This window comes from Coffea arabica, chromosome 11e, assembly GCF_036785885.1.
Source record: "Coffea arabica cultivar ET-39 chromosome 11e, Coffea Arabica ET-39 HiFi, whole genome shotgun sequence".
Lineage (NCBI taxonomy): Eukaryota > Viridiplantae > Streptophyta > Magnoliopsida > Gentianales > Rubiaceae > Coffea > Coffea arabica.
In genome coordinates this window covers 49,268,938-49,290,136 of record NC_092331.1, presented here as the reverse complement: position 1 = coordinate 49,290,136, position 21,199 = coordinate 49,268,938, and the positions used below count along the sequence as shown (strand labels likewise).

General features: G+C 30.5%; 2 protein-coding genes across 2 annotated transcripts; both read left to right on the top strand.

The window, feature by feature from the left end:
* The first annotated feature begins 558 nt into the window (after positions 1 to 558).
* LOC113718385 (disease resistance protein RPM1-like) lies at positions 559 to 9,121 on the top strand. The gene is made up of 2 exons (XM_072072895.1): positions 559 to 2,072; positions 8,972 to 9,121. The coding sequence occupies exons 1-2, from the start codon at positions 870 to 872 to the stop codon at positions 9,119 to 9,121; spliced, it is 1,353 nt and encodes a 450-aa protein (XP_071928996.1). The 5' UTR covers positions 559 to 869.
* A 3,440-nt stretch (positions 9,122 to 12,561) lies between these two features.
* Positions 12,562 to 20,813, top strand: LOC113718384 (disease resistance protein RPM1-like). Its single transcript, XM_027243292.2, has 2 exons — positions 12,562 to 13,764; positions 20,664 to 20,813. The coding sequence occupies exons 1-2, from the start codon at positions 12,562 to 12,564 to the stop codon at positions 20,811 to 20,813; spliced, it is 1,353 nt and encodes a 450-aa protein (XP_027099093.2).
* Positions 20,814 to 21,199: the final 386 nt, after the last annotated feature.

The following is a 21,199-nucleotide window of genomic DNA, read 5'->3' as shown; positions in this document are numbered from 1 at the left end:
ATTGTTAGACTGACTATGACAAATACCTTGCTTTCCAACTTAACTAATCAAAATTTTATCATTGCCTTTCTTAGCATGAGAATATGTGTATTCTAATAAACTTGGCCCATTTCTTAGGTTATGCTCAATATGCTTTCGTTGCAGGTAGGCAAATCTTTCTTTGTTTCGTTACAATGAATTTATGTTACTTTGCAAGTTTTACCAAAGTGTCAATTTCAAGAACGATCTTCGGGCATAAGAGACAAATCAAGGCCTTTACCTTTACGTGATTATCATCCATACCAAAGTAAGTTGGATCTTAGGGACAACATATATTTTTTTTCCTATCCATTAGTTTTACTTAGAATCATAGCTAGCCATTTCTTTTTGGAGCAAATTAAGAAAACATTAGAAGGGAGCTGAACATTATCTGAAGATTGTTAGATTCCACATGACAAATGCCTTCCTTTCCAATTTAAACAATCAAAAGAAATCCAAAATTTTCTCTATGCCTTTCTTAGCCCAAGAGAATAGTTATTCTTTACCTATTTTTTTAGGTTATGCTCTCTATACTTTTTCTTTTGAGTAGACTGACATTTCACTTTTTGACCACAATAACTTTTGATATGTACTACCAAAATGCCAAATAAAACTCCTTGTTTATACCACAAAGGGAAAAAAAAGCATACGTTCTCAAATTCATATCATTCTTGAACAGCTATTCTTTCAAATTCATATAATTCTAGAATTTGCTAGCTCATATAAACCGCATCCTCTATACTACAGAAGAAAGAAAGAAAAAGAAAAACAGCATAGTTTCTGAAATTTGGAACAACTCTCAAAATTTTTTTGATAAGAAAACTGATTCTTGAGAAATTTGACTTGGCATTATGGCAGAGAGTGTTGTAGGTTTTTTGATTAACCAGCTCTCAACCTTGCTTTCCCAAGAGATCACACTTTTGGGGGGGCTTAAATCAGATGTTCAATTCATCAAAGATGAACTCGGGAGCATGAAGTCTTTCCTCAGAGAAGCTGAAGCAAAGGAAGACAATGATTCTCAACTCCAAGAATGGCTAAAGCAGGTTCGAGAAGTTGCTTATGATACAGAGGATGTTCTCGATGATTTTACCTTCCGCTTTGCTCGTGGCTACAAGGACGGATTCTGTGGCAAGGCTGGAAAGATCTATAACTCAATAAAGAATCTGAAAGCTCGCCATCAAATTTCTTTGGAGATAAAAGACATCAAGGCCAGAGTTGGAGAGATTTCAGCAAGGCATCAGAGGTACCAAGCCCTATATGGTACTCAAGAAAGAGGCTTCAGCTCTTCCCGACAGGCAAATGCTGATTTTGACATTCGTGCTCAATCACTCTTCATTGAAGAAGCTCAACTTGTTGGGATTGATAAACCAAAAGCAGAGCTCATCTCAAAAATCCTTGATGACCATTCCCAATTGAAAGTAGTTTCAGTTGTGGGAATGGGGGGACTCGGGAAGACTACCCTGGTGAAAAAAGTCTATGATGACGTTGCAGTGAAGAAACAATTTCAGAGCCATGCCTGGATAACTGTTTCTCAAAATTTTCAGTTCAGTGACATCATCAAGAACCTGATCCAACAATTGTACAACGAAATCAGACAGCCAATCCCTCCCCAAGTGGAATCCATGGATGTTCTTACGCTGAGTGAATTTGTCAAAGACTTCCTCCAAGAAAGAAGGTACATTCTTGTCCTTGATGATGTGTGGAGTATAGATGCCTGGGAAGCTATCAAATGCGTATTACCTGACAGCACTATTGCTAGTCGTGTTGTATTGACAACACGAATAGCCGATGTAGCTTCTGCGTCCTGTTTAGGATCACTTGACGCCGTCTATAAGATGGAGCCTCTTTCTGATAAAGAGTCTTGGACTCTGTTTTGCAATCGAACATTTCAGTGCAATGACTGTCCTCCAAATCTAGAAGAAGTTGCTAAAAAAATACTGAAAAAATGTGAGGGCCTACCACTTGCAATTGTTGCAATAGGTGGTGTTTTGGCTCTGAAGGACATGGAAAAGACAGATGAATGGGAGATAATTCTTCATGGTTTTGGTGGCGAGGTAGATGGCAGTGGTAAAAAAAATTCAAAACTGCTTGGACAATCCAGATTGGACAATTCAAGAAGAAAAAACAATATCTATTCAAGATTGGACAATCCCAGATTGGACAATTCAGATTGGACAATCCCAGAAGAAAAAATTGAACACATTTATAGAATTGGCCCTTTAGATTTCAAAACTGCTTTATCAGTTAAAACTCATGAAGAAACAATATCTATTCAAGAAGAATATCAAACTATACAATTATTAAATCATAGTACAATTCAAAAATATTTAAGTAAAGGATATCGCTATATTCATATAGGCTTAATACAAATTGCGGTAAAACCTTTATTCCATCTAGGAGTTGATGCTCCAATATATTTAGCATTAAGAGATACTAGACTTAAACGATATAAAACTTCTTTACTTTCTATGATTCAAACAAATGTATGTAATGGACCAATATACTTTAACTGTGCTCCAAATTTTTCAATAGATTTAACAGATCCACATATTTTGAATTCAGTCATATTAGATATTCATCTACAAGGAAATGAATTTGAAAAACATACAAAAAATTTTGCAATAATATATAGAATATATTACAGACCTTTATCTTCACATTTAAATCCAAAATTTATTATGACCCCAACTCTTAAAGGCGAAACAACTTTATTACAAGTAGATGCAGATAGACCCACAACATATATTCCAAAAAGATTAAAATGGAATGAAATAACCATACCAAGTGAATTTGAAATTAAAAATCCACAAGTAGCAAGAAATATAGAACAAACTACTGCAGAAGATATTATAGAAAAACAAGATGGAAGTACTTTAATAAGATTTTCATCATTAAGAGAAAGACCAGAATCATCTTATTCATGGTTACCAGCTAGACGTTCAAATTATGAGTCAACTGAAGTTAATTTTCCTATGGAAAGTACCTCAAATTTTAAATATAAAACACCTATACCAGAAGTAATAAATCAAAATCAAAATCAAACAGAATACTCTCCAACACATTCACAAATGAGAGGAGAAATAAATGTTATAAGTAAACCTTATAAAATAAATCATAAATATCTACAAGAAGATTTTGAAGATAAAGAAAATACAGAAAAGAGAATTTGGTTTTTCAATTAGAATCAGAATATAAAGAAAAATTAATAATAGAATGGAAAGAAGAATTAGAAAAGAGAAAATTTGATTTTCCTTTCTTTACCTGGTTATCATTTTATATTTCAAAAATAGGGATAAGTGATGTTTATAATACTCCACAAGTAAATGTTCAAACTAATTTATATAAAAAATGGAAATTAAAAGATGATCAAATATTAACATCAATACACCCCCCATTACAAGAAGTAAAAATTAATATAGGACAAGGAGAAATAATAGCCTCACCTTTTAAAAAGGGAAGAGAAGCTGAATCAAGTACAAATAATTCAATAAATTTAGAAGATCTTAAAAAAGTTTATCAACAGAATAATTATACAAATCAAATTCTTCATACAATATCTCAACATATGGAAGTATTAAATACAAAAATTGATACACTAAAGAAACCAGATTTAAAATTTCCCAATGATATATCAGCACCTCATTTTCAACCTAGAAGTCTGACAAGAGAAAAAGAACAAGATTTAGTACAAAGTATTAGTAATCAAAAGATAAGTAATACAGATAATTTATTAAATAAAATATCGAATGCATTACAAAATCTAACTACAGATTCAAAACCATCAACACCTAAAATAAACACATTAGATCAAATACTAGAAGAAAATTCTAATGAAGAATTAGAAGATTCATCAGAAGAATCAATAAATTCAGACATAGAAGAAAATATACTTTTACTAATAGAAAATCAATTTGAAGAAGAAAAAGAAAACAATCAAATAAATCGAATAAAAAGAAAGAACTATAGCAATAATAGTAAAAATTGGAAAATGGTAAATTCAAAAAATTATTATCCAAGACCAAGTCCTCCTGACATCCAATATGAAGAAAGATCAAAATTTAGAACAACTAAATATGATGGAGATTCAATTTATGAATGGAACATAGATGGCAAAGCTGAATATGAAGTATTAAATAATTTACAAGAAATGGGAATGGCAAGATTAGCTTATAAAATTAAAAATATTCAAGAAAGAAATATTGCAACTTTATTAGTCTCAGGATTTACTGGACAATTAAAAAATTGGTGGGATAATGCCTTAACTCTACAAGATAAATTATCAATATTAGAACACACACAAGAAATTGAAGATGATCAAGGAAACATTCAAGTTCAATCAGATGCTGCAGAATTTCTAATTGTTACAATAGTAATGTATTTCATAGGAAATCCAAAAGAAGAATTAAATTCTAATAAAACATTTTTAACAAATTTAAGATGTCCAACATTATCAGATTTTAGATGGTACAAAGATATGTTTTTAACAAATGTATTAAGAAGACCAGATTGTAATGCTTCATTCTGGAAAGAAAGATTCATAACAGGATTACCAAGTCTATTTTCACAAAGAATAATGGATAATTTACAAAAAGAAATGGGAACAGATGTAATTTCATTTGAAAATATTACATTTGGACAATTATTTGCTTTTGTGAAAAAAGAAGGATTAATGTTATGTTCAGAATTAAGACTACAAATAAAATATGGATCAAAAAGAAAAGAAGTAGGATCATTCTGTGATGCATTTGGAATTAAAAGAATTAAATCACCATCAGCATATAAAAAGAAAATTAAAAAATATTCTAAGAAAATAAGATATAAAAAACCTAAGGAAAATGAACCAACTAAAAGAAAGAAATTCATTAAAAAGAAAATTGTTTGTTATAAATGTGGTAAAATAGGACATAAAGCAAAGAAATGTAGATTAAAAGGAAAAATTACAGAAATTTGTTCTAACGAAGAAGAAATTAAAAATAAACTAATAAATCTATTAATAAATGAAAAAGATCAAAGTTCTGAAGATGACTATTATAATGACATATCTAGTTCAGAAAGTGAAGAAAAGTGTAATTGTTCAAATACTCCAAAATATATAAATGTTATAACTAAAAAAGAAGACAAAAAATTTTTATTAGATATAATAGAAAAAATTGATGATCCAATAGCTAAAAAAGAATATTTGGAAAGATTAAAAAGTTTAATTATTCAAGAAGACAAAATGCCAAAAATAATAGAACCTTTTAGTATTTCGAAATTAATAGATAAATATCCTAATATAAATATAATGAAAAAGGAAACTACTAAAGATCTTCAAACAGAAATTAATAGTCTTAAAACACAAGTAAAACAATTACAACAAGAAATAATAGAATTAAAATTAAAAGATTTGGAAATAGAATCAAAAATGGCATTAATAAGTAATCAGCCCTCAACCTCTAATTCTAAAACAGAAGAAATATCAATATCAGGAAAAGCAGTAGAAGAAGATCAATACTTAAATACTATAGAAAGAATAACATTCCAAAAATGGTTTGCTTTAGTAACCATCACAGTAGAAGATTTCAAAGAAACATTTGTAGCTCTAATAGATAGTGGAGCTGATACAAGTTGTATTAAAGAAGGAATAATCCCTACAAAATATTGTGAAAGAACCAATGAAAAACTTATGGCAGCAAATGGAGAAGATTTAAAAGTAAAATATAAATTTACAAAAGGATCAATATGTAATAATGAATATTGCATAAGACATAATTTTCTAATAGTAAACAATATAAATCATGATGTAATATTAGGAACACCCTTTTTAATTCAAATATACCCATTCATAGTAAGTAATGAAGGAATTTCAGTAAATATTATGGGAAAAATTATTACTTTTAAATTTTTAACTCCAATAAAGCAAAGAGAATTACAAACATCTTCAATATATAAAACAATAAATACTATTACCAAAGTACAACAACAGATAAGCTATATAAGAGAAGAAAAATCTTATTTAAAAATCGAAGAACAATTAAATGATATTAAAATACAAAAGAGAATATTAGAAATAGAAGAATTACTACAAAAAGAAATTTGTGCAGATATTCCTAATGCCTTTTGGGATAGAAAGCAAAATATGATAGAATTACCTTATGAAAAAGACTTTGATGAAAAGAATATTCCAACAAAAGCTAGACCAATACAAATGAATTCTGAGTTATTAGAATTTTGTAAAAAAGAAATAAAAATATTAATAGAAAAAGGATTAATAACACCCTCAAAATCACCTTGGAGCTGTGCTGCATTTTATGTAATGAATCAAGCTGAAAAAGAAAGAGTAGTTCGAAGATTAGTAATAAATTATAAACCTTTAAACAAAGTTTTACAATGGATTAGATACCCTATTCCTAATAAAAAAGATTTACTCAATAGACTATTTAATGCAAAAATCTTTTCCAAGTTTGATATGAAATCAGGATATTGGCAAATAATAATAGACCCAAAAGATAGATATAAAACAGCATTTACAACACCTTTTGGACATTATGAATGGAAAGTTATGCCATTTGGATTAAAAAATGCACCATCAGAATTTCAAAATATAATGAATGATATTTTCAATCCTTATAGTTCATTCAGCATAGTTTATATAGATGATGTATTAATATTTTCAGAATCAATAGAACAACATTTTAAACATTTAAGTATATTTTTAAAAATAGTCAAGAAAAATGGATTAGTTGTTTCTGCTCCAAAAATGAAATTATTTCAAACCAAAATAAGATTTTTAGGACATAATATATATCAAGGAACAATAAAACCAATTAATAGAGCTTTAGAATTTGCTACTAAATTTCCAAATGAAATAAAAGATAAAAATCAATTACAAAGATTTTTAGGATGTTTAAATTACATAGCAGATTTCTTTCCTAAATTAAGACAAGAATGTTCTATATTATTTAATAGATTAAAGAAAAACCCAAAACCTTGGACAGAAGAACATACTCAAAAAATAAAATATTTAAAAGAAAAAATAGAATCATTACCATGTTTATGTCTACCTCATCCTAGAGCATTCATGATAGTTGAAACTGACGCATCAGAATTAGGATACGGCGGAATATTAAAACAAAAAATAGATAATTCAAAGGAAGAATTAGTTAGATTTCATTCAGGAACATGGTCTGATCCTCAAAAGAATTATTCAACTATTAAAAAAGAAATTTTGTCTATAGTTTTATGCATATCGAAATTTCAAGATAACTTATATAATAAGAAATTTTTAATCAGAATAGACTGCAAATCTGCAAAAGAGATTTTACAAAAGGATGTACAAAATATAGTTTCAAAACAAATATTTGCTAGATGGCAAGCTATTTTATCTGTATTTGATTTTGAAATAGAATTTATCAAAGGAGAAAATAATTCTCTCCCTGACTTCTTGACTAGAGAATTTTTACAGGGAAATGGAAAGTGAAACTCACAAAGAATACCTTCGAAGACTTCGAGCTGAAAGAGATAACCCTATTCTTCAAAAAAGAGCTATAAACATTTCTCATAGACCTTTTACCTATTTTATCAAAAATCCCGACAAAACTATTCAACCAATTCCTTATTCTCAAATACGAAACCATGATACAGTTCATATTAGACACAGCTTTTGGGCTGCAACCACACCAAAAGAACAAGCCTTTCTTCTAAAAAGGCAGATCAATTCAAACATTATATTTAAGAATGTTTTAGAAAAAGCCAATCATCCTCCAGAAGATATTCAACCAATCATACTTCGAATTCAACAGCTTAAGGAACAGCTTAACAAAATTATTTGTTAAAATTTTACAGGATTATGGATTCAAAAGCAGGCAATTCTAGGCCAAAGACTCCTCAAGACTATGAGATGAGTCTTACCCCTGTTTCTCAAAATAGATTTCAAATTCTACAAGACTTTCCAGCTTTGACTTATAGTCAAGCTGCTCGTACTCCAACTTTTCCTCCTATAAGATCTCTTCAACAAATTCCAAGCCCCATTGAAAAATCCAAAGAAAATCCTTATTTCACAAAACCCATTGTTCAACATATCACCCTGACCAGATTTCAAGAAACACCCTTATATACTACACTCAATCAAACTGTTCAAAGAATTTTCCCTCCAAAATGTTACTGGCAACCAGATGACCCTTCCAAAAATTTGGATTACTATGAATTAATTCTTACAGATACTCAATCTGTAGAAATTTACCCTATTCCAGATAGAAAAAATCCAAATATTATCAGTCATTCAAAATGTATCATAAAGAAAGTTTGTTCACCTAATGAATGGACTTCTCTTTATTCTAAAAAATCCTTCTCAGTTAACTTTATTCCAGACGGATTTACATATCAAGATTACAAAATGGCATGGTATCGTGCTTTCCTTTTTAGACCATTCAATCATTCCTGGTTTTTCACCTTCAAAGAAAGCTGTAACAGAGAATTTCCAATTTGGTTCAATCACTGGTGGAAATGGTTCGGACCACAATCCGAAATACTCCCTCCAAGTGTGCTCATGGGATTTCAAACCTATCTAAAAAGAGCAAAGGGGGAAGAGTACACAAGACCAATTTTATTCCATATGGAGTTCAAAGTTCCGTGGATATTTTGCTGGAGTTTCAAAATTCATCAAGAATTAGAAAAACCACTTCCAATGTCTTTAGTCAGAGAATTCAAAATTAAATGGTGGACCGGATTCAATCAGGAATTTAGAGATCAAGCAAATGTGATAAGATTTCTAACAACTGGCGACAAGCTCAAATGGACAAAAGATTCAACCACTACTTCAACAACTTTGTCACCCACTCCAACGACAATGCCACCCAATCCAACTACTATTCTACCTAATCCAACCACTCCAAAGAAAAAAGATAAAGAAAAAGTGACCAGTGTGGCATCCGAGGCATTTTCAAATGACTTTTTGATGAAAAAGATGATGCAGAATCCCGAAATGCTCAAAGAATACTTGGACTATTTACAAAAGCAAGATAAGGACGACATAAGCGACAAAATAGAGGAGTCAGCAGGCTCATCCGAATCAACTTTTGATCCGTTTGGGGGACCATGCGGACAAGATCCAAATGACTTTTGAGTCACTCAAAGATGCTGACATGATTCCAAAGCAGAATAATCATTCAAAGATGTCGGCCACTTCTCAACAAAAAGCAAATGAAATTCAAATAAAGATGAAATGAAGATTGGAATGAAGACCCGAGCCTCTATAAATAGATTCAAAAACAGAAGTAAAGGCATCGGCAAAAAACCCCATTAGCAATCTTAGAGAAAAATCCTTTGTACTACTTTCAATCTTTCCTACCTACTCTCAACTACTCATATTAAGTTTTCAAAGTCATTGTACAAGTTTGTCAAAGGTTGAACAAAGAAATCAAAGAGCAAGACTTCCGTGTGCAACTCAAAAGCCTTTTATTGTAAGTCCTTATACTTTCTGAATATTGCAAGTTTCAATCAAGTACATGCAATCGTATTTCACCCTGGGTTGAGATTGGTCGTTCAAAAAATTGATGAAAAGAATTTAAGCCTGACATGAATGGAAGTTATTGAAACATTTCTCTTCTTTCCATTTTTAAATGAAGTTCTTTCTTCGCATGTAAAGAAAGAAAAAAATAAGTTCAAGAAGTATGTTTACGATTGTTTAAAAAATCAATTCAAAAGGTTTATTCTTTTTGGGAAAATCAAAGAAGAGATAGTGAAATAAGGAAGAAACGCAGTTTTGATTCCTAATGTTTAGCTTGCACACCAAAATGATCCTTAATATTTTGACCAAAAAAAAAAATCCTCTCCATAAAATTTGTGATTTTAGGCAAATATAGAACAACTGACAGAAATCAAATTGGTTTAATCCATTGACAGGCACAACTAACCCATGACCACAATCTCATAGTCCATTTCTTCAAAAGCATCTTCATTCAATTTTTTTTTTTTTTTAATCTTTAGCAACTTGTAGGTCAATGTCATCATTATTTTGCAGATTCTGTGCCTTGTCAAACTAATATAAGATTTAGTGATTAATCAAGTTTTCTTCTTACTTGCAGAATGCTCGTTGATGCATGTTGATGTGTTATTGAACTCAAAGACACCACTTCATAACCTTAGTAGAAGTTGGGGTCCAAAGTCTACCAAAACAAATAGAAAAACACACAAATAAACAAAAAAAAATGAACTTGCAAATCTATTATACCAAGAAAAAATTAAGATAGCTAAGAAACTACATGTAACTAACAGTTCATATTATATAAACGAAAAGCATGCTCTTTATTTGTGATAATTGTGCCATATTTCTAGTACTTTGCTCATATACTCCATCACATTTTTTTATAAAAGGAAAAGAAACTCCATTGCAAGTTGCTTGTAAACGTTTATGGCAGATGGGCTTAGGCAAATGCCTTTACCTGTTGAAGTCTTAAACTGGTGGTTATGATAAATGTGGCTTTGAATACTTTTGGAATTTTGAATGGCTTCAAATCTTCTGTCCCAAAATAGTCTTTGTCCCCTATGTCCCTTATTTGTACAGCTGCCACGTGTCCCTAGCCTTTTGTTAACCCAAACTCAAATAATCGATAATAATCGGTTTGCAAGCTTTGTTAACCCAAACTCAAACCAAACACTTCGTGATCGGTGGACATCGAGGCTTTTAAGAGAGATGGGGCAACAAGAGTGGGATGGAGTGGTGTGAAATATGGAACAGATGTTTGAATCTTGACAGTAAACTCGAATATGAAAAACTTTTCAGCCGAACAAGAAAAAAAATCTCATCTTATAACTTGGCAGTCATAATGCTGCAGTGCAAAAACAAGATCCATAATTAGCATACAGGGTAAAAAACTATGCACTTGCCTCTGGTGGATAGCTCGGTTGGGACTGGTCGTCTATAGTTACAGCAAGGTCCTAGGTTCGACTCCCATATGTTACCGTTGTTGGGTATCTTTGGGGCAAAAATCAGTCCAGCCTGGGGGAAGTAGCCTTCAGACCCGAAAAAAAAACTATGAAGTTTAACCTTTAAAAAATTCACATAATCTCTACTATAATTTTATATAAAGTGAAAATTTGACATAAAGGAGTCTTCCTACAATCGTTATTTGAAATGTTTGTATTGCCCTTACTTAGGTACCAAACAAAATTTTGGGGGAAGGAAGGGGGAAAATGGGAGGAACAACTTTTCATAAAATTATTGGGGAATTTTGTAGATATATATGAAATAATAGAAGGATTAAGTAAGTATTATAACTTCATTACACGCGTCCCTGGAGCGCGTTTAGGTCATTTGTTATGATTGGAGTTATTTTCTTCTCAATTTCCATTTTATATAAAACTATATAGATTTATATGGTTATGTGATTATATATGAAATAGAGAGGGGGGGGGGGGACTTTCTGCAAAAAAAGCACGTTCTTGTATACAAGTTTTTCTGCAACTGCCTATAGGTGTTTTACTAAATACACTCCAAATATTTCAGTTTCCAATCTCCATTGGCATTTGAAATGAAATATGATGTGGTTATTATCATGTTAAAATCCTTATAATTTGTAGATCGTCTTTTTCATGTCAACTTTTTCTTTTCAGCCGGTTTTATTTAGCATATTAGCTACACATTTGGAAGCCAATCAAAAACAACTTAGAAGCGGAGTTGAGCATTTCTCAAGAATATTGTTAGACTGACTATGACAAATACCTTGCTTTCCAACTTAACTAATCAAAATTTTATCATTGCCTTTCTTAGCATGAGAATATGTGTATTCTAATAAACTTGGCCCATTTCTTAGGTTATGCTCAATATGCTTTCGTTGCAGGTAGGCAAATCTTTCTTTGTTTCGTTACAATGAATTTATGTTACTTTGCAAGTTTTACCAAAGTGTCAATTTCAAGAACGATCTTCGGGCATAAGAGACAAATCAAGGCCTTTACCTTTACGTGATTATCATCCATACCAAAGTAAGTTGGATCTTAGGGACAACATATATTTTTTTTCCTATCCATTAGTTTTACTTAGAATCATAGCTAGCCATTTCTTTTTGGAGCAAATTAAGAAAACATTAGAAGGGAGCTGAACATTATCTGAAGATTGTTAGATTCCACATGACAAATGCCTTCCTTTCCAATTTAAACAATCAAAAGAAATCCAAAATTTTCTCTATGCCTTTCTTAGCCCAAGAGAATAGTTATTCTTTACCTATTTTTTTAGGTTATGCTCTCTATACTTTTTCTTTTGAGTAGACTGACATTTCACTTTTTGACCACAATAACTTTTGATATGTACTACCAAAATGCCAAATAGAACTCCTTGTTTATACCACAAAGGGAAAAAAAAGCATACGTTCTCAAATTCATATCATTCTTGAACAGCTATTCTTTCAATTCATATAATTCTAGAATTTGCTAGCTCATATAAACCGCATCCTCTATACTACAGAAGAAAGAAAGAAAAAGAAAAACAGCATAGTTTCTGAAATTTGGAACAACTCTCAAAATTTTTTTGATAAGAAAACTGATTCTTGAGAAATTTGACTTGGCATTATGGCAGAGAGTGTTGTAGGTTTTTTGATTAACCAGCTCTCAACCTTGCTTTCCCAAGAGATCACACTTTTGGGGGGGCTTAAATCAGATGTTCAATTCATCAAAGATGATCTCGGGAGCATGAAGTCTTTCCTCAGAGAAGCTGAAGCAAAGGAAGACAATGATTCTCAACTCCAAGAATGGCTAAAGCAGGTTCGAGAAGTTGCTTATGATACAGAGGATGTTCTCGATGATTTTACCTTCCGCTTTGCTCGTGGCTACAAGGACGGATTTTGTGGCAAGGCTGGAAAGATCTATAACTCAATAAAGAATCTGAAAGCTCGCCATCAAATTTCTTTGGAGATAAAAGACATCAAGGCCAGAGTTGGAGAGATTTCAGCAAGGCATCAGAGGTACCAAGCCCTATATGGTACTCAAGAAAGAGGCTTCAGCTCTTCCCGACAGGCAAATGCTGATTTTGACATTCGTGCTCAATCACTCTTCATTGAAGAAGCTCAACTTGTTGGGATTGATAAACCAAAAGCAGAGCTCATCTCAAAAATCCTTGATGACCATTCCCAATTGAAAGTAGTTTCAGTTGTGGGAATGGGGGGACTCGGGAAGACTACCCTGGTGAAAAAAGTCTATGATGACGTTGCAGTGAAGAAACAATTTCAGAGCCATGCCTGGATAACTGTTTCTCAAAATTTTCAGTTCAGTGACATCATCAAGAACCTGATCCAACAATTGTACAACGAAATCAGACAGCCAATCCCTCCCCAAGTGAAATCCATGGATGTTCTTACGCTGAGTGAATTTGTCAAAGACTTCCTCCAAGAAAGAAGGTACATTCTTGTCCTTGATGATGTGTGGAGTATAGATGCCTGGGAAGCTATCAAATGCGTATTACCTGACAGCACTATTGCTAGTCGTGTTGTATTGACAACACGAATAGCCGATGTAGCTTCTGCGTCCTGTTTAGGATCACTTGACGCCGTCTATAAGATGGAGCCTCTTTCTGATAAAGAGTCTTGGACTCTGTTTTGCAATCGAACATTTCAGTGCAATGACTGTCCTCCAAATCTAGAAGAAGTTGCTAAAAAAATACTGAAAAAATGTGAGGGCCTACCACTTGCAATTGTTGCAATAGGTGGTGTTTTGGCTCTGAAGGACATGGAAAAGACAGATGAATGGGAGATAATTCTTCATGGTTTTGGTGGCGAGGTAGATGGCAGTGGTAAAAAAAATTCAAAACTGCTTGGACAATCCAGATTGGACAATTCAAGAAGAAAAAACAATATCTATTCAAGATTGGACAATCCCAGATTGGACAATTCAGATTGGACAATCCCAGAAGAAAAAATTGAACACATTTATAGAATTGGCCCTTTAGATTTCAAAACTGCTTTATCAGTTAAAACTCATGAAGAAACAATATCTATTCAAGAAGAATATCAAACTATACAATTATTAAATCATAGTACAATTCAAAAATATTTAAGTAAAGGATATCGCTATATTCATATAGGCTTAATATAAATTGCGGTAAAACCTTTATTCCATCTAGGAGTTGATGCTCCAATATATTTAGCATTAAGAGATACTAGACTTAAACGATATAAAACTTCTTTACTTTCTATGATTCAAACAAATGTATGTAATGGACCAATATACTTTAACTGTGCTCCAAATTTTTCAATAGATTTAACAGATCCACATATTTTGAATTCAGTCATATTAGATATTCATCTACAAGGAAATGAATTTGAAAAACATACAAAAAATTTTGCAATAATATATAGAATATATTACAGACCTTTATCTTCACATTTAAATCCAAAATTTATTATGACCCCAACTCTTAAAGGCGAAACAACTTTATTACAAGTAGATGCAGATAGACCCACAACATATATTCCAAAAAGATTAAAATGGAATGAAATAACCATACCAAGTGAATTTGAAATTAAAAATCCACAAGTAGCAAGAAATATAGAACAAACTACTGCAGAAGATATTATAGAAAAACAAGATGGAAGTACTTTAATAAGATTTTCATCATTAAGAGAAAGACCAGAATCATCTTATTCATGGTTACCAGCTAGACGTTCAAATTATGAGTCAACTGAAGTTAATTTTCCTATGGAAAGTACCTCAAATTTTAAATATAAAACACCTATACCAGAAGTAATAAATCAAAATCAAAATCAAACAGAATACTCTCCAACACATTCACAAATGAGAGGAGAAATAAATGTTATAAGTAAACCTTATAAAATAAATCATAAATATCTACAAGAAGATTTTGAAGATGAAGAAAATACAGAAAAGAGAATTTGGTTTTTCAATTAGAATCAGAATATAAAGAAAAATTAATAATAGAATGGAAAGAAGAATTAGAAAAGAGAAAATTTGATTTTCCTTTCTTTACCTGGTTATCATTTTATATTTCAAAAATAGGGATAAGTGATGTTTATAATACTCCACAAGTAAATGTTCAAACTAATTTATATAAAAAATGGAAATTAAAAGATGATCAAATATTAACATCAATACACCCCCCATTACAAGAAGTAAAAATTAATATAGGACAAGGAGAAATAATAGCCTCACCTTTTAAAAAGGGAAGAGAAGCTGAATCAAGTACAAATAATTCAATAAATTTAGAAGATCTTAAAAAAGTTTATCAACAGAATAATTATACAAATCAAATTCTTCATACAATATCTCAACATATGGAAGTATTAAATACAAAAATTGATACACTAAAGAAACCAGATTTAAAATTTCCCAATGATATATCAGCACCTCATTTTCAACCTAGAAGTCTGACAAGAGAAAAAGAACAAGATTTAGTACAAAGTATTAGTAATCAAAAGATAAGTAATACAGATAATTTATTAAATAAAATATCGAATGCATTACAAAATCTAACTACAGATTCAAAACCATCAACACCTAAAATAAACACATTAGATCAAATACTAGAAGAAAATTCTAATGAAGAATTAGAAGATTCATCAGAAGAATCAATAAATTCAGACATAGAAGAAAATATACTTTTACTAATAGAAAATCAATTTGAAGAAGAAAAAGAAAACAATCAAATAAATCGAATAAAAAGAAAGAACTATAGCAATAATAGTAAAAATTGGAAAATGGTAAATTCAAAAAATTATTATCCAAGACCAAGTCCTCCTGACATCCAATATGAAGAAAGATCAAAATTTAGAACAACTAAATATGATGGAGATTCAATTTATGAATGGAACATAGATGGCAAAGCTGAATATGAAGTATTAAATAATTTACAAGAAATGGGAATGGCAAGATTAGCTTATAAAATTAAAAATATTCAAGAAAGAAATATTGCAACTTTATTAGTCTCAGGATTTACTGGACAATTAAAAAATTGGTGGGATAATGCCTTAACTCTACAAGATAAATTATCAATATTAGAACACACACAAGAAATTGAAGATGATCAAGGAAACATTCAAGTTCAATCAGATGCTGCAGAATTTCTAATTGTTACAATAGTAATGTATTTCATAGGAAATCCAAAAGAAGAATTAAATTCTAATAAAACATTTTTAACAAATTTAAGATGTCCAACATTATCAGATTTTAGATGGTACAAAGATATGTTTTTAACAAATGTATTAAGAAGACCAGATTGTAATGCTTCATTCTGGAAAGAAAGATTCATAACAGGATTACCAAGTCTATTTTCACAAAGAATAATGGATAATTTACAAAAAGGAATGGGAACAGATGTAATTTCATTTGAAAATATTACATTTGGACAATTATTTGCTTTTGTGAAAAAAGAAGGATTAATGTTATGTTCAGAATTAAGACTACAAATAAAATATGGATCAAAAAGAAAAGAAGTAGGATCATTCTGTGATGCATTTGAAATTAAAAGAATTAAATCACCATCAGCATATAAAAAGAAAATTAAAAAATATTCTAAGAAAATAAGATATAAAAAACCTAAGGAAAATGAACCAACTAAAAGAAAGAAATTCATTAAAAAGAAAATTGTTTGTTATAAATGTGGTAAAATAGGACATAAAGCAAACAAATGTAGATTAAAAGAAAAAATTACAGAAATTTGTTCTAACGAAGAAGAAATTAAAAATAAACTAATAAATCTATTAATAAATGAAAAAGATCAAAGTTCTGAAGATGACTATTATAATGACATATCTAGTTCAGAAAGTGAAGAAAAGTGTAATTGTTCAAATACTCCAAAATATATAAATGTTATAACTAAAAAAGAAGACAAAAAATTTTTATTAGATATAATAGAAAAAATTGATGATCCAATAGCTAAAAAAGAATATTTGGAAAGATTAAAAAGTTTAATTATTCAAGAAGACAAAATGCCAAAAATAATAGAACCTTTTAGTATTTCGAAATTAATAGATAAATATCCTAATATAAAAATAATGAAAAAGGAAACTACTAAAGATCTTCAAACAGAAATTAATAGTCTTAAAACACAAGTAAAACAATTACAACAAGAAATAATAGAATTAAAATTAAAAGATTTGGAAATAGAATCAAAAATGGCATTAATAAGTAATCAGCCCTCAACCTCTAATTCTAAAACAGAAGAAATATCAATATCAGGAAAAGCAGTAGAAGAAGATCAATACTTAAATACTATAGAAAGAATAACATTCCAAAAATGGTTTGCTTTAGTAACCATCACAGTAGAAGATTTCAAAGAAACATTTGTAGCTCTAATAGATAGTGGAGCTGATACAAGTTGTATTAAAGAAGGAATAATCCCTACAAAATATTGTGAAAGAACCAATGAAAAACTTATGGCAGCAAATGGAGAAGATTTAAAAGTAAAATATAAATTTACAAAAGGATCAATATGTAATAATGAATATTGCATAAGACATAATTTTCTAATAGTAAACAATATAAATCATGATGTAATATTAGGAACACCCTTTTTAATTCAAATATACCCATTCATAGTAAGTAATGAAGGAATTTCAGTAAATATTATGAGAAAAATTATTACTTTTAAATTTTTAACTCCAATAAAGCAAAGAGAATTACAAACATCTTCAATATATAAAACAATAAATACTATTACCAAAGTACAACAACAGATAAGCTATATAAGAGAAGAAAAATCTTATTTAAAAATCGAAGAACAATTAAATGATATTAAAATACAAAAGAGAATATTAGAAATAGAAGAATTACTACAAAAAGAAATTTGTGCAGATATTCCTAATGCCTTTTGGGATAGAAAGCAAAATATGATAGAATTACCTTATGAAAAAGACTTTGATGAAAAGAATATTCCAACAAAAGCTAGACCAATACAAATGAATTCTGAGTTATTAGAATTTTGTAAAAAAGAAATAAAAATATTAATAGAAAAAGGATTAATAACACCCTCAAAATCACCTTGGAGCTGTGCTGCATTTTATGTAATGAATCAAGCTGAAAAAGAAAGAGTAGTTCGAAGATTAGTAATAAATTATAAACCTTTAAACAAAGTTTTACAATGGATTAGATACCCTATTCCTAATAAAAAAGATTTACTCAATAGACTATTTAATGCAAAAATCTTTTCCAAGTTTGATATGAAATCAGGATATTGGCAAATAATAATAGACCCAAAAGATAGATATAAAACAGCATTTACAACACCTTTTGGACATTATGAATGGAAAGTTATGCCATTTGGATTAAAAAATGCACCATCAGAATTTTAAAATATAATGAATGCTATTTTCAATCCTTATAGTTCATTCAGCATAGTTTATATAGATGATGTATTAATATTTTCAGAATCAATAGAACAACATTTTAAACATTTAAGTATATTTTTAAAAATAGTCAAGAAAAATGGATTAGTTGTTTCTGCTCCAAAAATGAAATTATTTCAAACCAAAATAAGATTTTTAGGACATAATATATATCAAGGAACAATAAAACCAATTAATAGAGCTTTAGAATTTGCTACTAAATTTCCAAATGAAATAAAAGATAAAAATCAATTACAAAGATTTTTAGGATGTTTAAATTACATAGCAGATTTCTTTCCTAAATTAAGACAAGAATGTTCTATATTATTTAATAGATTAAAGAAAAACCCAAAACCTTGGACAGAAGAACATACTCAAAAAATAAAATATTTAAAAGAAAAAATAGAATCATTACCATGTTTATGTCTACCTCATCCTAGAGCATTCATGATAGTTGAAACTGACGCATCAGAATTAGGATACGGCGGAATATTAAAACAAAAAATAGATAATTCAAAGGAAGAATTAGTTAGATTTCATTCAGGAACATGGTCTGATCCTCAAAAGAATTATTCAACTATTAAAAAAGAAATTTTGTCTATAGTTTTATGCATATCGAAATTTCAAGATAACTTATATAATAAGAAATTTTTAATCAGAATAGACTGCAAATCTGCAAAAGAGATTTTACAAAAGGATGTACAAAATATAGTTTCAAAACAAATATTTGCTAGATGGCAAGCTATTTTATCTGTATTTGATTTTGAAATAGAATTTATCAAAGGAGAAAATAATTCTCTCCCTGACTTCTTGACTAGAGAATTTTTACAGGGAAATGGAAAGTGAAACTCACAAAGAATACCTTCGAAGACTTCGAGCTGAAAGAGATAACCCTATTCTTCAAAAAAGAGCTATAAACATTTCTCATAGACCTTTTACCTATTTTATCAAAAATCCCGACAAAACTATTCAACCAATTCCTTATTCTCAAATACGAAACCATGATACAGTTCATATTAGACACAGCTTTTGGGCTGCAACCACACCAAAAGAACAAGCCTTTCTTCTAAAAAGGCAGATCAATTCAAACATTATATTTAAGAATGTTTTAGAAAAAGCCAATCATCCTCCAGAAGATATTCAACCAATCATACTTCGAATTCAACAGCTTAAGGAACAGCTTAACAAAATTATTTGTTAAAATTTTACAGGATTATGGATTCAAAAGCAGGCAATTCTAGGCCAAAGACTCCTCAAGACTATGAGATGAGTCTTACCCCTGTTTCTCAAAATAGATTTCAAATTCTACAAGACTTTCCAGCTTTGACTTATAGTCAAGCTGCTCGTACTCCAACTTTTCCTCCTATAAGATCTCTTCAACAAATTCCAAGCCCCATTGAAAAATCCAAAGAAAATCCTTATTTCACAAAACCCATTGTTCAACATATCACCCTGACCAGATTTCAAGAAACACCCTTATATACTACACTCAATCAAACTGTTCAAAGAATTTTCCCTCCAAAATGTTACTGGCAACCAGATGACCCTTCCAAAAATTTGGATTACTATGAATTAATTCTTACAGATACTCAATATGTAGAAATTTACCCTATTCCAGATAGAAAAAATCCAAATATTATCAGTCATTCAAAATGTATCATAAAGAAAGTTTGTTCACCTAATGAATGGACTTCTCTTTATTCTAAAAAATCCTTCTCAGTTAACTTTATTCCAGACGGATTTACATATCAAGATTACAAAATGGCATGGTATCGTGCTTTCCTTTTTAGACCATTCAATCATTCCTGGTTTTTCACCTTCAAAGAAAGCTGTAACAGAGAATTTCCAATTTGGTTCAATCACTGGTGGAAATGGTTCGGACCACAATCCGAAATACTCCCTCCAAGTGTGCTCATGGGATTTCAAACCTATCTAAAAAGAGCAAAGGGGGAAGAGTACACAAGACCAATTTTATTCCATATGGAGTTCAAAGTTCCGTGGATATTTTGCTGGAGTTTCAAAATTCATCAAGAATTAGAAAAACCACTTCCAATGTCTTTAGTCAGAGAATTCAAAATTAAATGGTGGACCGGATTCAATCAGGAATTTAGAGATCAAGCAAATGTGATAAGATTTCTAACAACTGGCGACAAGCTCAAATGGACAAAAGATTCAACCACTACTTCAACAACTTTGTCACCCACTCCAACGACAATGCCACCCAATCCAACTACTATTCTACCTAATCCAACCACTCCAAAGAAAAAAGATAAAGAAAAAGTGACCAGTGTGGCATCCGAGGCATTTTCAAATGACTTTTTGATGAAAAAGATGATGCAGAATCCCGAAATGCTCAAAGAATACTTGGACTATTTACAAAAGCAAGATAAGGACGACAGAAGCGACAAAATAGAGGAGTCAGCAGGCTCATCCGAATCAACTTTTGATCCGTTTGGGGGACCATGCGGACAAGATCCAAATGACTTTTGAGTCACTCAAAGATGCTGACATGATTCCAAAGCAGAATAATCATTCAAAGATGTCGGCCACTTCTCAACAAAAAGCAAATGAAATTCAAATAAAGATGAAATGAAGATTGGAATGAAGACCCGAGCCTCTATAAATAGATTCAAAAACAGAAGTAAAGGCATCGGCAAAAAACCCCATTAGCAATCTTAGAGAAAAATCCTTTGTACTACTTTCAATCTTTCCTACCTACTCTCAACTACTCATATTAAGTTTTCAAAGTCATTGTACAAGTTTGTCAAAGGTTGAACAAAGAAATCAAAGAGCAAGACTTCCGTGTGCAACTCAAAAGCCTTTTATTGTAAGTCCTTATACTTTCTGAATATTGCAAGTTTCAATCAAGTACATGC